General features: G+C 46.3%; 1 protein-coding gene across 1 annotated transcript in view; it reads right to left on the bottom strand.

Annotated features, from left to right (window-relative positions):
* Positions 1 to 19,679, bottom strand: part of Saraf (store-operated calcium entry associated regulatory factor) — a 29,960-nt gene that overhangs the window by 8,380 nt on the left and 1,901 nt on the right. Inside the window, exons 2-5 of the mRNA XM_059244236.1 lie at positions 12,585 to 12,763; positions 8,851 to 9,259; positions 6,603 to 6,723; positions 5,809 to 5,969 (exon numbers count right to left, since the gene is read on the bottom strand). Coding sequence (XP_059100219.1) covers positions 5,809 to 5,969; positions 6,603 to 6,723; positions 8,851 to 9,259; positions 12,585 to 12,763 — 870 coding nt within the window. The remainder of the gene's footprint in view (positions 1 to 5,808; positions 5,970 to 6,602; positions 6,724 to 8,850; positions 9,260 to 12,584; positions 12,764 to 19,679) is intronic.

Below are 19,679 nucleotides of genomic sequence, written 5' to 3'. Positions count from 1 at the left end.
CACACCGGATAAAGTCCTGACTGCTCACACTGGAGTCTCAGGTGGACACACCGGATAAAGTCCTGACTGCTCACACTGGAGTCTCAGGTGGACACACCGGATAAAGTCCTGACTGCTCACACTCAGGGGTCTCAGGTGGACACACCAGATAAAGTCCTGACTGCTCACACTCAGGGGTCTCAGGTGGACACACCAGATAAAGTCCTGACTGCTCACACTCAGGGGTCTCAGGTGGACACACCAGATAAAGTCCTGACTGCTCACACTCAGGGGTCTCAGGTGGACACACCAGATAAAGTCCTGACTGCTCACACTCAGGGGTCTCAGGTGGACACACCGGATAAAGTCCTGACTGCTCACACTCAGGGGTCTTAGGTGGACACACCGGATAAAGTCCTGACTGCTCACACAGGGGTCTCAGGTGGACACACCAGATAAAGTCCTGACTGCTCACACTCAGGAGTCTCAGGTGGACACACCGGATAAAGTCCTGACTGCTCACACTCAGGGGTCTCAGGTGGACACACCGGATAAAGTCCTGACTGCTCACACTGGAGTCTCAGGTGGACACACCGGATAAAGTCCTGACTGCTCACACTCAGGGGTCTCAGGTGGACACACCGGATAAAGTCCTGACTGCTCACACTCAGGGGTCTCAGGTGGACACACCAGATAAAGTCCTGACTGCTCACACTCAGGAGTCTCAGGTGGACACACCGGATAAAGTCCTGACTGCTCACACTCAGGAGTCTCAGGTGGACACACCAGATAAAGTCCTGACTGCTCACACTCAGGAGTCTCAGGTGGACACACCGGATAAAGTCCTGACTGCTCACACTCAGGAGTCTCAGGTGGACACACCGGATAAAGTCCTGACTGCTCACACTCAGGGGTCTCAGGTGGACACACCGGATAAAGTCCTGACTGCTCACACTCAGGGGTCTTAGGTGGACACACCGGATAAAGTCCTGACTGCTCACACTCAGGGGTCTCAGGTGGACACACCGGATAAAGTCCTGACTGCTCACACTCAGGAGTCTCAGGTGGACACACCGGATAAAGTCCTGACTGCTCACACTCAGGAGTCTCAGGTGGACACACCGGATAAAGTCCTGACTGCTCACACTCAGGGGTCTCAGGTGGACACACCGGATAAAGTCCTGACTGCTCACACTCAGGAGTCTCAGGTGGACACACCGGATAAAGTCCTGACTGCTCACACTCAGGGGTCTTAGGTGGACACACCGGATAAAGTCCTGACTGCTCACACTCAGGGGTCTCAGGTGGACACACCGGATAAAGTCCTGACTGCTCACACTGGAGTCTCAGGTGGACACACCGGATAAAGTCCTGACTGCTCACACTCAGGAGTCTCAGGTGGACACACCGGATAAAGTCCTGACTGCTCACACTCAGGGGTCTCAGGTGGACACACCAGATAAAGTCCTGACTGCTCACACTCAGGGGTCTCAGGTGGACACACCGGATAAAGTCCTGACTGCTCACACTGGAGTCTCAGGTGGACACACCAGATAAAGTCCTGACTGCTCACACTCAGGAGTCTCAGGTGGACACACCGGATAAAGTCCTGACTGCTCACACTGGAGTCTCAGGTGGACACACCGGATAAAGTCCTGACTGCTCACACTCAGGGGTCTCAGGTGGACACACCGGATAAAGTCCTGACTGCTCACACTCAGGGGTCTCAGGTGGACACACCAGATAAAGTCCTGACTGCTCACACTCAGGAGTCTCAGGTGGACACACTGGATAAAGTCCTGACTGCTCACACTCAGGAGTCTCAGGTGGACACACCGGATAAAGTCCTGACTGCTCACACTCAGAGGTCTCAGGTGGACACACCAGATAAAGTCCTGACTGCTCACACTCAGGGGTCTCAGGTGGACACACCGGATAAAGTCCTGACTGCTCACACTCAGGGGTCTCAGGTGGACACACCGGATAAAGTCCTGACTGCTCACACTCAGGAGTCTCAGGTGGACACACCAGATAAAGTCCTGACTGCTCACACTCAGGGGTCTCAGGTGGACACACCGGATAAAGTCCTGACTGCTCACACTCAGGGGTCTCAGGTGGACACACCAGATAAAGTCCTGACTGCTCACACTCAGGGGTCTCAGGTGGACACACCGGATAAAGTCCTGACTGCTCACACTCAGGGGTCTTAGGTGGACACACCAGATAAAGTCCTGACTGCTCACACTCAGGAGTCTCAGGTGGACACACCAGATAAAGTCCTGACTGCTCACACTCAGGGGTCTTAGGTGGACACACCGGATAAAGTCCTGACTGCTCACACTCAGGAGTCTCAGGTGGACACACCGGATAAAGTCCTGACTGCTCACACTCAGGGGTCTTAGGTGGACACACCAGATAAAGTCCTGACTGCTCACACTCAGGAGTCTCAGGTGGACACACCGGATAAAGTCCTGACTGCTCACACAGGGGTCTCAGGTGGACACACCGGATAAAGTCCTGACTGCTCACACTCAGGGGTCTTAGGTGGACACACCGGATAAAGTCCTGACTGCTCACACTCAGGGGTCTTAGGTGGACACACCAGATAAAGTCCTGACTGCTCACACTCAGGAGTCTCAGGTGGACACACCAGATAAAGTCCTGACTGCTCACACAGGGGTCTCAGGTGGACACACCGGATAAAGTCCTGACTGCTCACACTCAGGGGTCTTAGGTGGACACACCGGATAAAGTCCTGACTGCTCACACTCAGGAGTCTCAGGTGGACACACCGGATAAAGTCCTGACTGCTCACACTCAGGAGTCTCAGGTGGACACACCGGATAAAGTCCTGACTGCTCACACTCAGGGGTCTCAGGTGGACACACCGGATAAAGTCCTGACTGCTCACACTCAGGGGTCTTAGGTGGACACACCGGATAAAGTCCTGACTGCTCACACTCAGGAGTCTCAGGTGGACACACCGGATAAAGTCCTGACTGCTCACACTCAGGGGTCTTAGGTGGACACACCAGATAAAGTCCTGACTGCTCACACTCAGGAGTCTCAGGTGGACACACCGGATAAAGTCCTGACTGCTCACACTCAGGAGTCTCAGGTGGACACACCAGATAAAGTCCTGACTGCTCACACTCAGGGGTCTTAGGTGGACACACCAGATAAAGTCCTGACTGCTCACACTCAGGGGTCTCAGGTGGACACACCGGATAAAGTCCTGACTGCTCACACTGGAGTCTCAGGTGGACACACCGGATAAAGTCCTGACTGCTCACACTCAGGGGTCTCAGGTGGACACACCGGATAAAGTCCTGACTGCTCACACTCAGGGGTCTCAGGTGGACACACCAGATAAAGTCCTGACTGCTCACACTCAGGGGTCTCAGGTGGACACACCGGATAAAGTCCTGACTGCTCACACTCAGGGGTCTTAGGTGGACACACCAGATAAAGTCCTGACTGCTCACACTCAGGAGTCTCAGGTGGACACACCAGATAAAGTCCTGACTGCTCACACTCAGGGGTCTTAGGTGGACACACCAGATAAAGTCCTGACTGCTCACACTCAGGGGTCTCAGGTGGACACACCGGATAAAGTCCTGACTGCTCACACTCAGAGGTCTCAGGTGGACACACCGGATAAAGTCCTGACTGCTCACACTCAGGGGTCTCAGGTGGACACACCGGATAAAGTCCTGACTGCTCACACTCAGGGGTCTCAGGTGGACACACCGGATAAAGTCCTGACTGCTCACACTCAGGGGTCTCAGGTGGACACACCAGATAAAGTCCTGACTGCTCACACTCAGGAGTCTCAGGTGGACACACCGGATAAAGTCCTGACTGCTCACACTCAGAGGTCTCAGGTGGACACACCAGATAAAGTCCTGACTGCTCACACTCAGAGGTCTCAGGTGGACACACCAGATAAAGTCCTGACTGCTCACACTCAGAGGTCTCAGGTGGACACACCAGATAAAGTCCTGACTGCTCACACTCAGGAGTCTCAGGTGGACACACCGGATAAAGTCCTGACTGCTCACACTCAGGGGTCTCAGGTGGACACACCGGATAAAGTCCTGACTGCTCACACTCAGGGGTCTCAGGTGGACACACCGGATAAAGTCCTGACTGCCCACACTCAGGGGTCTCAGGTGGACACACCGGATAAAGTCCTGACTGCTCACACTCAGGAGTCTCAGGTGGACACACCAGATAAAGTCCTGACTGCTCACACTCAGGAGTCTCAGGTGGACACACCGGATAAAGTCCTGACTGCTCACACTCAGGGGTCTCAGGTGGACACACCAGATAAAGTCCTGACTGCTCACACTCAGGGGTCTCAGGTGGACACACCGGATAAAGTCCTGACTGCTCACACTGGAGTCTCAGGTGGACACACCAGATAAAGTCCTGACTGCTCACACTCAGGGGTCTCAGGTGGACACACCGGATAAAGTCCTGACTGCTCACACTCAGGGGTCTCAGGTGGACACACCGGATAAAGTCCTGACTGCTCACACTCAGGGGTCTCAGGTGGACACACCGGATAAAGTCCTGACTGCTCACACTCAGGGGTCTCAGGTGGACACACCGGATAAAGTCCTGACTGCTCACACTCAGGGGTCTCAGGTGGACACACCGGATAAAGTCCTGACTGCTCACACTCAGGAGTCTTAGGTGGACACACCGGATAAAGTCCTGACTGCTCACACTCAGGGGTCTCAGGTGGACACACCAGATAAAGTCCTGACTGCTCACACTCAGGAGTCTCAGGTGGACACACCGGATAAAGTCCTGACTGCTCACACTCAGGAGTCTTAGGTGGACACACCAGATAAAGTCCTGACTGCTCACACTCAGGAGTCTCAGGTGGACACACCAGATAAAGTCCTGACTGCTCACACTCAGGAGTCTCAGGTGGACACACCGGATAAAGTCCTGACTGCTCACACTCAGGGGTCTCAGGTGGACACACCAGATAAAGTCCTGACTGCTCACACTCAGGAGTCTCAGGTGGACACACCGGATAAAGTCCTGACTGCTCACACTCAGGAGTCTCAGGTGGACACACCGGATAAAGTCCTGACTGCTCACACTCAGGGGTCTCAGGTGGACACACCAGATAAAGTCCTGACTGCTCACACTCAGGAGTCTCAGGTGGACACACCAGATAAAGTCCTGACTGCTCACACTCAGGGGTCTTAGGTGGACACACCGGATAAAGTCCTGACTGCTCACACTCAGGGGTCTCAGGTGGACACACCGGATAAAGTCCTGACTGCTCACACTCAGGGGTCTCAGGTGGACACACCGGATAAAGTCCTGACTGCTCACACTCAGGGGTCTCAGGTGGACACACCGGATAAAGTCCTGACTGCTCACACTCAGGGGTCTTAGGTGGACACACCGGATAAAGTCCTGACTGCTCACACTGGAGTCTCAGGTGGACACACCAGATAAAGTCCTGACTGCTCACACTCAGGAGTCTTAGGTGGACACACCGGATAAAGTCCTGACTGCTCACACTCAGGAGTCTCAGGTGGACACACCAGATAAAGTCCTGACTGCTCACACTCAGGGGTCTCAGGTGGACACACCGGATAAAGTCCTGACTGCTCACACTCAGGGGTCTCAGGTGGACACACCGGATAAAGTCCTGACTGCTCACACTCAGGGGTCTTAGGTGGACACACCAGATAAAGTCCTGACTGCTCACACTCAGGGGTCTGAGGTGGACACACCCAATGGAGTCACGACTGCTCACACGTTTTCACACTTCCCTGTACACACTGCAGCTTCTGCACTTACCTGATGCTGTTCTGGTTCTGCAGTCTGCATTTGAGCTTGAGGGTGCGGAATAACTCCCTGCGCCCCCACCCAGCGGTGAGTAGGTACGACTATTCCAGGCACCAGAGTATGACGGAGGGTGAGATGGGTAGGACCACGAGTTTGAGAAGGGGGTCGCCGCCCTTAAAGACATGAAAATGAGTTAAGCATCTTTTTTTCTGACCACCATTATTTCCCTGTTCCTAAGTCATCAGAAAACTGCTATCTTTATCAAGTATTTTGGTTTTTTTTTTTTTTTTACCATGACACAAATTTGGTGTCTACATCTGCCAGTTACAGACACTGCTGTGGGAATAGAAAGTGAGAGGAAGTAAGCAGTCCTTCTTTATGAATTCCCTGCCAAAGTCTGAGCTCAGAGTACCATAAACTCAAGCCATTCCAAGACTGGCCCCAAGCTCTTTTCCAAGCCTCCCTCTATCACTCCCCAGCCAGACTGCCACCTGTCCCTTCCCCAACTGCGGTGGCCTCCACCTTCTCCGCATGTGCTCAATGTCAGGCACACAGCCCCCCTCCTGTCTCTTAGGATAGCACAGAAAGGAAGACAGGGAAGGAAAATAACAGGCATAAGGCACAATACTGACCAAAGCAAACCAAAGGCCTGTGCCTTCCCCTCTATGCAAAAACCACATTTAAGAGGGCAGGAGCGCCCTCATTGGTTTCCCTTACAAAACCGAATTCAAAGCATGCAACGCTTCGTAAGCAAAGCAAAGGCACCTGGCGGAGCTAAGGGCAAACCTGATGAGTGCAAAGCTTACCTGTTGCTCCCGAACAAATATCCTAACAGTCCTCCAGCACCCAGGCCAGTCCAGAACCCGGGTCCCGAACTGTCACAGCCTTGTCCTGTGAAAGCACTCCCAAAGCCAGTATTCTGCGGTCCTTAAAATAAAATACACTCTATTAGATTAAGTCCCTTCATATACACATGGCATTTCATTATTTCATCTGTACAGTACTACTAATAATGTTCAGCCCTCAACTCATGAATAAGCTGAATTCAAAAGGGATATTTAGAAAATATTGGCTTATAACTGAGGCACACATTTCCCACAGGAAGAGAGATTGAGATGCTGTAAGAACTCCAGGTAAGAACTTTACCTAAGTCTCTGATGGAAAAAAGGCAGCCTGACATTTATCAATTATGCTGTCAAACCACAAACATCATCTTCCCCTTGGGGAAAGTGTAAACATGGTATGCACCTAGGAAAGCATGCTAATCTTATATACGAGGTCTATGGAACAATAAGCTTACTCTCTGTCCCCTCCACGTAAACACCACCTACAGCAACAAACCATTTTAGCACCTCAGACAGCTCGTGACAACATCCAATAGATACCCACTGTATGTTAGCTGAGATAAACAGTACTCAGACTTCTTATACTTTAATTCTGTCCATTCCATGACCACGCATCCCTAGCACCCAAAGGAGACAGAAGAGGGCATGGGATACTCTTGAGACTAGATTTTTTTTTTTTTTTTTAAAGTTGTGAGCTGCTATGTGAGTACTGGGAATTGAACCCAGGTCTTCTGAAAGAGCAGTAAGTGCTCTTAACCACTGAGCCATCTCTCCAGCTGTGGATATCCTTATAGAATGGCTCTTTGAATCCTCTGCTCAATTTTCGATTATTACACATTTATTTGGGGGTGTACACAGCACCACAGCATGCATGCACAGAGGTCAGATGACCACTTACAAGCACCGATTCTCTCCTTCCACCACCTGGTGCTGAAGATCAAACTCAGGTCACCAAGCTCGGAGGCAAGCACTTTACCCACTGACATCTAACCAAATGCCTCTGCCCAGTTTGAATGATGTGTCTTTTCTCAGATTTATGGATGTCTTTAGAGTCTAGATGCCAGTCTACAGTCTGTGGTATGTTTTACAATTCTTGTCTTTTTGGTTGTGAGCCGCACTGTTAACAGGCCATCTCTCCAGCCCATGCTTTACAAATTCCTTATCCCAAAGTGTAGCCTGCCCCTTCCATTTCTTAGAAGTGTTTTCTGATAAACAGACATTCTCAACTTAAGTAAAGTCTAGTTTACCATCTTTCCTTTTACAGTTAGTACTTTTTGTGTTATTAATCTTTATCTGGGCAGATGTAGTGGTGCAGGCCTCTAATCCCAGCACTTGGGAGGCAGAGGTGGGAGGAGGATCTCTGTGAGTTCAAGGCCAGCCTGGTGTTCAGGACAGCCAGAGCTGCACAGTGAGACTCTGACTCACACACACACACACACACACACACACACACACACACATACATACAGGAAAACTTACCTATATTCTATTTCATCCTAGTAAGTTGTTTTACTCTTTATGTTAAGTTCTATGATACTTAATGAGTTAATTTTGGGGTATAGTGTGATGTAGAAGTCAAAATAATGTTTATTAACAAATCTGTGTTCTCCAGCTAAAATGATGATCTACAATTTACCAGGTGTCTTTAACAGTGAGCACAATGCACTGTTAGAAGCAGAGCAGCAGCCAGTGATCACTGGCTCAGCTGGGAAAGGTGCTGTGCAATGGTGACCATTTTGAGTTCAACCCCCACATAAAACCAGGTAAGTGTGGAAAGGGAGGATCATCTATGGTTATCCTCTGACCTCCACATCCACACCATGGCATATTCACCCCCCACACAAATAAAACGCAATGCACAACAATACTTCATTTTTCTTTAGAAAAAAGAAGGGCTGGAAAGGTAGCTTGACGACTAAGAGCACTTGCTGCTCTTCCAGAGGCCCCAAGTTTGGTTTCTAGCACGTATATCAGACAGCTAAATGGAATCACCTGTACCTCCAGCCCCAGAGAATCTGACACCTATTTCTTGCCTCCATAAGCATGTACGAAGACACATACAATTTTTTTCACCTTTTTTGAAAAAGGAAGAGACTTCTTTTTCAATCCAGTAAATAGACAAATGTTTTGTTTCCAGATGCAATTAGTCTCTTCTTTAGAGACAGACACAAGACTCACCAGCTCACTGCCCTTGAGCAGGGCAACATACCTGTGAACTCAGACTTAAAGCCTGGCGGAGGCGCTCCGGCAGCATTGGTAAACCTCGGATAGCGCTGGGAATATGGAGGGTACTCGGAGTAGGGTGGAGGAGAGGCCTGGCCATCACTGAGGAACAGTTTATAAACCACAAAGGCCAGAGCAAGGAGCACCCCAATGGTAACCAGCCCGCCAACACCACAGGAATCGGAGGAGTACAGCTTGTGGTAATAATCAGAGAAGCCCTGGTGCTTTGCAGACTCCTTCAGCCTCTTCAGGCCCAGCTCTGTGTAATCCAAGTGGTACTCCAAGCCGCAGGAACCCCGGAGGACATACTGGTCTTCGGAGGACTCGTAGCCTTCACAGCTCACCACAGTTTTTCCAAACTTGTATGCAATATCCAAGTCGGTCTTACATTCCCACTGTGAAAGGCAGAGAAACAGGCTCTAAGAACCAAGATTCTTGTCCTTCGATATGTATCATAGCTCTCACAAAACTGCAAAATGACGCCAAAGAATGATCCACAAAATTCAAGACAGTAAGCATACACGGAGGAGACGGTGGTCTGCTCTCAGCCTCCTTAAGCTGGATGGTGGCTACAGGAGCATTGGCTTTGTTGCCTTTCCTTATCCCCAGATATACACTACATATTCTTCCGTACAGGTTAGGTATTCGTAGTTTATAAACCTGAGACAAACTGTCAAACTATGACCTGCTCGCCACCGTTGACAAAGGTACACCCTCTACAGCTAGATCCTCTAGACGGTAAAATCAAAGAATCAACACCAAGGGAGAGCCCCCTAATTGGTTATCCTATACCTAGTGGTCAACTCTAAAAATATACATGCTTGCAAAACTGAGTACTCGGCACATTGTATTTACCCTATTAGTTACATGTTACCATATACATGATAATAATTAAAAAGAGGCCATGAATTTAAGGGAGTATGAGAGAAAAGAGGGGGAAATGATGTAAATCCAGTAAAATACATTTTTAAATCAGCATCCCATATATAAAAAGATCAAACAGCTGCATACAGCAGATCATCTTTTGCAAAACAAAACTTCTGATACACATTTTGTAAAATCCAAGGTCTAATCCTACATAACCTTCTTTAGCTTTTTTAAGATGTACTTAGAAAACACAAAAAGAATCCATATTAGCTTAAATTTTACCGGAGCAAGACAGAGATGAGAGACAGAGAGAAAGCAGGTGTTTTTAGCCAGACATAATGGCCCAAATTTATAATGCCTGCGATGTGGAGTACTGAGATAGGAGTCTGAAGTCCAAGGCCAGCTTAGCACACCAAGTTCCAGAGCAGCCAGGGAACACAGGAAGATCTCCCCTCAAAATAAACAGACTAGAGCAGGACACCATGCGGGGTCTGAGCTCCAGCTCCACCAAAACTAAGTAAACAAGCCAGGTAAGTTTCAATTCTTTCAGTTTTGCAGAATAGATAAGATGCTTCCCTCACAATGTTCAGAGTAAGGTTAGGTTTCAATTCTTTCATTTTTGCAGAAGAGATAAGATGCTTCCCTCACAATGTTCAGAGCAAGGTAAGTTTCACTTCTTTCAGTTTTGCAGAATAGATAAGATGCTTCCCTCACAATGTTTAGAGCAAGGTTAGGTTTCAATTCTTTCATTTTTGCAGAAGAGATAAGATGCTTCCCTCACAATGTTTAGAGACGTGGGCTAGGACAGGGTCTACTGCCTTTCTGCTAGGTTTTGTTCTAATATTTCTCTTTCCAGTTCAGCTACACTGTTTTACTGTTTATAAAACAGCCTTGCTGGGGTATAAGTCACAGAAAATTCTCACACTTCAATATTTTTAGAAGTTCATGTAGTCGTACAATCATTACTATTACCAGCTTTAAAATCTAATGGTCACTCCCAAGGAAACCTCAACCCACGAGAGCCGCCCACATCCCTTTCCCAGCATCCCACCCTAACTGAACTGCTTTGCCTGCCCTACTGAGACATTTCCTGTGAGGAGAATCACAGGCTTGTAGGTCTCTGTGACTGTATCATTTTCAAGGTTCATCCATGTTACAGCATCAATCTGTATCATTTTCAAGGTTCATCCATGCTACAACATCAATCAGCACTTTGTTACTTTTAATGGCTGAAAAACACTGCACCTTATGAATGGACTACATTGTATTATTCATTAGCAAAGACATTTGGGCTTTTTTGTTTTAGCTATTTGAATATTCCTGCAAATATTTGTAGTTTTGGGGAAGAAATATGTCTTCAGTTCTCTTGGATATATTCCTAGAAGTGGAATGATTGGGGCATCTTTCTTTTCTCTCTCTTTTTATTTTTTATTTTTTATTTTTATTATTTTGTTTTGTTTTGGAGGAGTTGAGGCAGGGTAGCTCTGGCTGTCCTGGAACTCACTATGTAGACCAGGCTGGCCCTGAACTCAAAGATTCACCTGCCTTTGTCTCCTGAATGCTGGGATTAAAGGCGTGCGCCACCACACACAGCTTTGGGGCATCTTTCCTGATGAGTTCTTTGAAGCCCAAATGTTTATCTACATAATATGTAATTTTTCTTTTTGTTTTATTATTACTATATTATATTAATTTTATTGGAAAATATGTCTGAATTTGCTGGTTTAAGTAAACAGAACAAGCTGAACCTATAACAGTACATACTAGAGCAGATTCTGAGTACTGCATTTCAATTTAAATCACTGCCAATAAACATGAGCCAACACGTGAGAGGCTCCACTTCATAATGCCTTCCTAATCCAGCAGTTGTACCTCCTCTGAGTCTTCATCAGTGCCCCCACCAGACACAGCTTTACACCACTTCGTTGGCATGCACACAATTCAAGTATTTATTTTCTCTCTCCTACCTGATGACTTCTTGCTATCCTAGTCATGTGGTATATGACACATTTAATATATGCTTAAATGGCTCTCTACACATTAGTGCCCACATGTAAAAGTACTATAGAATAGATGTGAGACGTCTGCATTAGCCAGGAGACTCTAAGTAATAATGGGAGAGGGACTGTGAAACCAGTACCACCAGCAAACATGAGCTCAGGTCAGGCATGGTGGCACACGCCTTTAACCCCAGCACTTGGGAGGGAGAAGCAGGGAGATGACTGTGAGTTTGAGGCCAGCATGGTCTACAGAGCCAGATCCAGGCCACCAGGCCTACAGTGAGGACCTGTCTCAAAAACAAAACAACAAAACTCTGAACTACACAGGCCATGCATAAAAGTTTTATCAAGAGAGAATATTAGTTTTTCCAAAACACTGATGTCTCAAACAGTTTAATGGATTAAAATTGGCTGTGTATCAATTTCCACCGAGATAAAACCTCCAGCTTGGAGGGATGCTCATTAAGACATAGGCTGTCGTTCTAACCAGAGGTGATACACTCCATCCTGCAGGGACACTCATTAAGCTCTGAAAGTAAACAGATAGGCCTCTCTTGTGCAGTGTACACAAGCAGTGAAGACGCCCAAGAGACACTCTCCCAGCTGCCCAGCTGTCTGTAGGTTGTGTGGTGAGCTCCACCCATGCTGGGGTGGCTTCTGATGATGATGCAGCTGTCCTTGAGTCATTTCTGCTCCTGTAAGTGACCTGTCACCCACACCCCCGTAGGTAACCCCAATAAATGTTAGTGGTACCCTTCCTTTGGTCTGTCATTAAGTTCTCTGTCTGTCCACGTCTCCCCAGGAACAGCGTCACCTAACTCCCCTGCAACGTTGCTGCGGTAAGAGCCGTTACCTGCACATCATAGCCGTCCCAGCCTTTGTTCTGGCACTGGATCACTTTGGGGGTATAGGCATCGCAGCCGGCTGTACCTCCAACACACTTGAGCTGAGGAATAGGGTCCAGCCTCCGGGAGGTGGTGTAGCGGTCATAGTGGAGGGTGAGAGCTTTCACGTCCCGCAACAGTATTCTGTCTGAAACAAGATACATCAAAGTGAGGGCCTCACACTAAAGCAGGAAGGGCAGTTCAAAGTCAAGTGTCTTTCTTGGCTTCTGAGGGGACTGAGAAAGGACACAAGGCCATCCTAACAGCATCCAGGACTTTCATACAAAACTCAGAAGACCATTTAAACCTCTTGTCACTTAAAGCTAGGTTGCTTCATCATGAGTCCTACATAATTTTTGCAAACTCAGAAAAGTTTAATATCAAACTACTATATAATAATATTCAGTTAAGGGGCTGGAGAGATGGCTCAGAGGTTAAGAGCACTGACTGTTCTTCCAAAGGTCCTTAGTTCAATTCCCAGCAACCACATGGTGGCTCACAACCATCTGTAATGAGATCTGGTGCCCTCTTCTGGCCTGCAGTCATACATGCAGGCAGAACACAGTATACATAATAAATAAATCTTTAAAAAAAATTCAGTTAATTAAAAATGGCAAAAATACATAAAAATGTCCCTAAAGAACATTCAGTGATTTAAATGTCTACCCATTGAAAAAAAGGATAGATTCTAACCTAGTTTTTTCCATTATATAATTAGAATGCAATCTCTTTATTCTTTAGTTTTACTTTTTACATTCATTTACTGTGTGGGCAGTTGTGCATGTCACGGGGCAACAAATGTGCACATGCCTTGGCATGTGTGTGGAGGTCAGAACACAACTCTAGGGAGTCCACGATCTCCTTCCACTACATGGGTTCTGGGTACGTAACTCAAATCATCATGGCTGTCTTTATGCACTCAGCCATCTTGACAGCCATTATTATTATTATTAGAAAGACTCTAACCCTTCAGGCTTACACCCCCCAAGCCCCAGGAGAATAAGGAACTAAAAAGAAAACTAGTTCCAAGGGCAACCTGACTCAGCCACTACTCAATCACCCCTGCAACAATGTAACAATGTAAAAAGATTTCTGTTAAGAGATGTGCTCAACTGTGACTGGGATAGTTGCAAGTGTTCCAGGAAGGACCACTGTGACCTTTGTGTAAACTCCACTCCCTCCCTGATACCCCCCTTGAGGTTTTAGGAAGAATGTACATGCGGACGTGACTGTACCCACTCTGTGATCAGACCATGATCTTGTGAAACGAAATTGTATGGGAATTGTAATCTTTTGGCTTTTGTGGGTTTTTCCTTTAAAAGCCCCCATTGGGCTGCAGTAAGAGGCGACTCTTGCTCTTAGAAGCAGAGTTTGCCAGTCTCTACAGTCACTTTAATAAAAAACCTCGTGCTGTTGCATCAACTGGACTGGAGTCTGGGTTCTTGGGGCGCCCACTTGAGACCCTAAACCTTTGGGGTCCAACAATTTACTATTATTGTACAGGATTATGTAACATTTCAAGCACATAAATAATGTACTTTGAGCATATTCCCCCACCCCCAGCCCCCTTCCATCCTCTCCCCCATCCCATTATTGCCCTTTATTCCCCAGACAGTTAGACTTCCACTTTCAGTGATCAGTACACATGTGCTCTGTTTCTATGTCTAGGACCCTCAGATGAGTGAAAATCCATGCAATCAGTCTGGTATCTCCAGTTATAGCTACTTTCCTGCAAATGACATAACTTTATGGCTCCAAAAAGTTGTACTGTGTATATAAACCCATTTCCTTACCCATTTATCTGTTGCTCAACACCCAGGTCAGTTCCATAACTCAGTTATTGTGAACCGCAGCGACACTGGTACGCGGGCATCTACCTATCTACCATGCGCAGGCATCTACCTACCTACCGGTGATCAGGCATCTATCTACCTACCGGTGCGCAGGCAGCCATGTAGTGGGTTGGTTTGGGGTCTTTGGAGTAAATACCAAGAAGCAATAGAGCTGCCCACGTCTTTAATCCCAGCACTCTGGAGGCAGAGCCAGGCGGATCTCTGTGCGTTCGAGGCCAGCCTGAGCTACAGAGTGAGTTCCAGGAAAGGCACCAAAACTACACAGAGAAACCCTGTCTCGAAAAACCAGAGAGAGAGAGAGAGAGAGAGAGAGAGAGAGAGAGAGAGAGAGAGAGAGGCAGCAATAGGGGAAAAAAGTAACTGCTGGGTTTTCGTTGTTTTGAGGCAGCTCCATCCTGCTCTCCTGTTCTTACAGCGTATCCTGTACTATGTAGCGTGTGTAAAACAAGGAAACTAGAACTCGTGCGTCAAACTAGACAAATGGCAAAAACCTTTTACACAAAATGGAGATGACAGAGTGCTGAAAAAAGGTGAAAGTTACTACATACTAATGTCTACACACATTCTCGTTGACATATGCACACTTACTGAGAAAACATGCACAGGGATAACCAATCAAATACAGAACTCAGATGAGTATCTCAGGGCGGAAGGGAAAACACTGACTCTGGAGGAAGTACTCTTTATACTCCATAAGAGTAACAGTGAAGCAGGGCACAGGCCCCTCCCATAGGCCGTGGCTGGCCTCTGCTTTACCTCAAAAAAGGAGTTGGGAAGGTGCAGGCACTTGGTCAGAAAAGGGAGCAGTCTCAAGCCCCGTAATACTCGTCAGAAAGCAGGGTGGGAAGTTTGGGAAGGGGGCTATGCCAGGAGACCACAAACACTGCCTCTCTAAAGCACCAGCCCATAGGAAAACGAGGGCAAGAATTTCTCACCAGCAGGGACTTCCGCTGTCTTGGCCAAACCAGCCCACCAGCCATTTTAATGTTTCTTGGCGCAGACATCCTTTTATGTAGAAACATGTAATTTTAGATGCTTTCTTTCACTAGTTTCTTTAATCTATTACAGGGTAAGGGTTATGCTGCCCACAGTTCCATCCTAGTGTTAAGTTAACCTTTTCCTTTTTTTTTTTTTTTTTTTGTGAGACAAGGTTTCTCTGTATAACCCTGGTTGTCCTGGAACTCGCTCTGTAGACCAATCTGGCCTCCAACTCATAGAGATCCACCTGCCTTTGCCTCCCAAGTGCTGGAATTAAAGGTGTGATCCGCTGATGCTGATGCTGATGCTGATGCTGCCGCCGCCGCCGCCACCACCCAGCTCATCTTTTCTTTTTAAAAGCCAATCCTATTTTCTCCAGCTCCCCATTTTTGTGATAACCACAATTATCAGCCTAAAAATTACCCAACCAGATTGTAACAAAAATACGCTGTTTAGATACTTATTAGTTTATCTAATAAAAACTGAGACATACAGTAAGTACCATTCTTTAAACTTTTCCCTTAGTGTAAGGGGTTTACAGGTGCCCACGCCATTGCGCATGTGTGGAATAGGAGGGCGACTTCCAGGAGCCAGTTCTCCGGGTTCAGGAGATGAAACTCATCAGGCTTGTGTGGCAAGTACCTTTACACACTGGGCTATCTCACCAGGCCTCTTCATTTCTTAATCATAATCATGGTCAGCCATTTATGTTAGCAGATACAGATCTCCATTTCCACTTTACCTATCAGACAGACATCCAAACAAATTCAAAATTGGCCTTATAAACTAAAATGCCTCAAGAGCAGGTTCAATGTCTACAGCCATGAGAGGTTAACTGGTTAAAGCTTCTCCAGGGGAATCTAACGCCCTCTTTGGCATCCACAGGCACCAGCACATGCACGTACAAACATCTGGTTTAAGTATATAAACAGTTAAATATAAATATAAATTGCACCGTAATTAGCACACCATTAGAAACTGAATCCAGTACTCAGAATTGTGGGTTGACTATGAGGCACTTTAATTCAGTGGGGGTGTGGGGTGGAGAAGTGAGTGAACAATGGTGCTGGGAAATGGAGTATGCACAGCCAAGGCAGATCCTGCCACACAGTTCGTCTCTAGCTGGGCATGACCTCTGCACTTAGGAGGCTGGAGGCCAAGCTGGGCTAACTACCCAGATCCTGTCTCAAACTGATAAGCGAAGCAAAAGACTGACCAGCAAGATAAGTGATTCACTGAGAGCTGCTCAAACGGGAGCAGATGTAAGATGACTTCAGTCTTACAAACGGGAGGTGCTGACAGTCATGGAGATTTTCTCTGATCAGAGATCTCTTCTGGCCGACAGCTGCGTTCAAGATTGTGTTTATTCAAAAATCAGCTTCAGTAAGATGAAGAAAGGAAGGAAGAGAGGTTCCAGAATTTCATCTGATTCCAGGCAGAGGGATGCAAAGCTAGCTAACTGCTAGACAAGACAGACAGTGGGTAAATCTACACGGTGGTGGTTCTGTGTCCTCACCGATGAATGAATCATCCTGGGAATTCCTCCTGCAGGGACCTCACCTGACTGACACACAGTTCTCTAGCTGCACATTTCCCTCACCTTTTTTTATCCAGTTTATTAAAGTATTAACAAAGTTTTATCCCCAACATTTAGGAGGCAGAAACAGGAGAATCAGGAGTTCAAGACCAAGGTCTGCTACACAATGAGTTCAAGGGCCAGCCTAAGCAACACGAGACCTTTTTAAAAAAAAAAAACCCGACAGGGACTTTTAAATTTTTATTGGTTATTGGTGTATATACATCTGAGTGCGCACCAGTAACACGTGGAGGCCAGAGGACAACTTGTGGACACTGTTCTCGCCTTCCACCATGTGGGTCCCAGGGATCAGAACTCAGGTCATCAAGACTTGGCAGCAAGCCCCTTCACCCACTCAGCCATCTCGCTGGTTTACAAACTGGTTTTTCCCCCCTACCAGGGCAGGGTTTCTCTGTGTAACAGACCTGGCTGTCCTGGAACTCACTTTGTAGACCTCACAGAAATCTACTGCCTCTGCCTCCCAGTGCTAGGATTAAAGGCATGCACCAACACACCCTGCCTACAAAGTTTTAATAAATATTTCAGTTGCAAAACTTGGCTCATACTCTTTATATCCCAAAACTCTCAAAACATAGAGAAAATAAAAGCAATGCATTCAGTATCAATTGTTACCTTTTTTCAACTTCTTAAATACTATTATTTGTTCTCATTTATAATATAAATTATACTATATTTTAAAAACAAATACTGGATCAAATCATGAAAATTACAGAAATGAGAAATCATGATACTCAGTGAATATCAAAAATGTGCTCATTGCTAAAGTGGCAACCAATTACTTCCTACTTTAAAAATAGTTATTAAAGATTAAAATTTAACATGAAGCCTGATTTCCCAGCAGGAATTTAGTTATAAACAGCCTCAGCTGTTAAGGGAAAGCTCCACTTCATTCTTTATAATACTAGCTAATAATTAAAACGGACAGAATTGGAAAAAGTTTTCACTTTCATTTTCTAACCCTTAGGAGACAGATTCAGACAAGGAGTGATTAGTGGTAAAACTCTGGAACAGTGCCAAGATCATTACACAAATTGTTCTCCGATCCAGTGGGGAGAAAAAGTAACTTCTTAAGAAAGATAAGGCCGCTTCAATGCAGTGATTAACCAGCAAGGCAAAAAGCAAAATAAACAGATGCTCTCTTCTGAACCTCCAAAAGGATTTAGTACCACTCTAATGGTTATCCTTGGCTAAGAGGGGTTTGAGGCCAGCCTGGACTACATACATACAAAATAGTGTCTCCAAAAAAACAAAAAACAAAAAACAACAACAACAAAAAACAAAAAAAAACAAAAAAAAAAACTAAAACTTCCAAGATCTATATTAAAGTTTGCTATAAGAAATACAAATTGCAGGCTGGAGAGATGGCTCAGAGGTTAAGAGCACTGGCTCTTCTTCCAAAGGGCCTGAGTTCAATTCCTAGCAACCACATGGTGGCTGAAAACCATCTGTAACGAGATCTGGTGCCCTCTTTGGGCCTGCAGGGATACTTGCAGGCAGAACACTGTATACATAATAAATAAATTTAAAAAAAAAAAAGAAAGAAATACAAATTACTACCTCATACATAAAAAAACTAAACTAATGAAAATGTTCCATGATTTTAAAGGTTATACTATGAATAAGCTAACTAAGGAATAACTTGAATTTACCATAGGAGGCTTAAACAATGCAAAGAATACTGAACTGACATTACCAACTTAATATGACTTTGGCTGAGACAATAAATTTGTCTGTCCATGAGTTTCATCACCTGTAAAACTGAGACAGTAATCTTTAAATTTATCATAAACCTTAGATATAATTTATTAAAGTTGCCGGAATATTAGGTGCACAGTAGATGAATGAGTATGAGAAACAGTACCAAGAATATTTTAAGAACTACACACACAAGAGTATAATTACCATAACCCCCAGAGCACCATCCTCTAGAGAACCTTCGGGTCTGAGAACAAAAGGCTAACTTACACCCACCCCCACTTGTTACATCAGGCAAAACACACACAGAATCCCCCGAACTCCAGGCTCATCATTCAAAGCTTTTCTCAGGTATCAGACTTACGATAAATGAAACCAGGCCCCTGAACTCAGTTCTCCCCACACTTCCAGCATCTCAGGAAACTGATTAACACTTCAGTCACTCAAACCAGAACTCTTGCCCCATCCTTATCTTCTTTTTTTTTTTTTTCCTCTGTGTTAACAGCCCTGGCTATCCTAGAACTTGCTCTGGAGACCAGGTTGGCCTCAAACTCAGAGATCTGCCTGCCTCTGCCTCCTGGTGCTGGGATTAAAGGTGTGTGCCACCGCCACCATCACCACCACCTCCATCCTTATCTCCCCCCACTGACACCCCATCAGAATACCCAACTTCAAAACAGTTGGGATAATCCAACTCCACTGGCTCTCCCTTGACCTAAAGGGGTCACTGCTCTTGGACCCCACTATAGACACCTTTTCACTAGGCTCCTGCTTCCTTCCCACCCATTTTTTTTTTTTCAGCCTGTTTTCCAAGGATGGCCCACGTGAACTTTCAAAAATTTGAATCCTATCATTTAGGCCTCCCTGTCTTCAGGTTTCTAAAGACGTCACTTTAATGATGGCGTCTTCTGCTGAGACCGATGTATTCTTCAGTCCCCACT

Source organism: Peromyscus eremicus, chromosome 17 (genome assembly GCF_949786415.1).
Source record: "Peromyscus eremicus chromosome 17, PerEre_H2_v1, whole genome shotgun sequence".
Lineage (NCBI taxonomy): Eukaryota > Metazoa > Chordata > Mammalia > Rodentia > Cricetidae > Peromyscus > Peromyscus eremicus.
The sequence above is the reverse complement of the archived record's forward strand: the minus strand, read 5'-3'. Positions and strand labels throughout refer to the sequence as shown.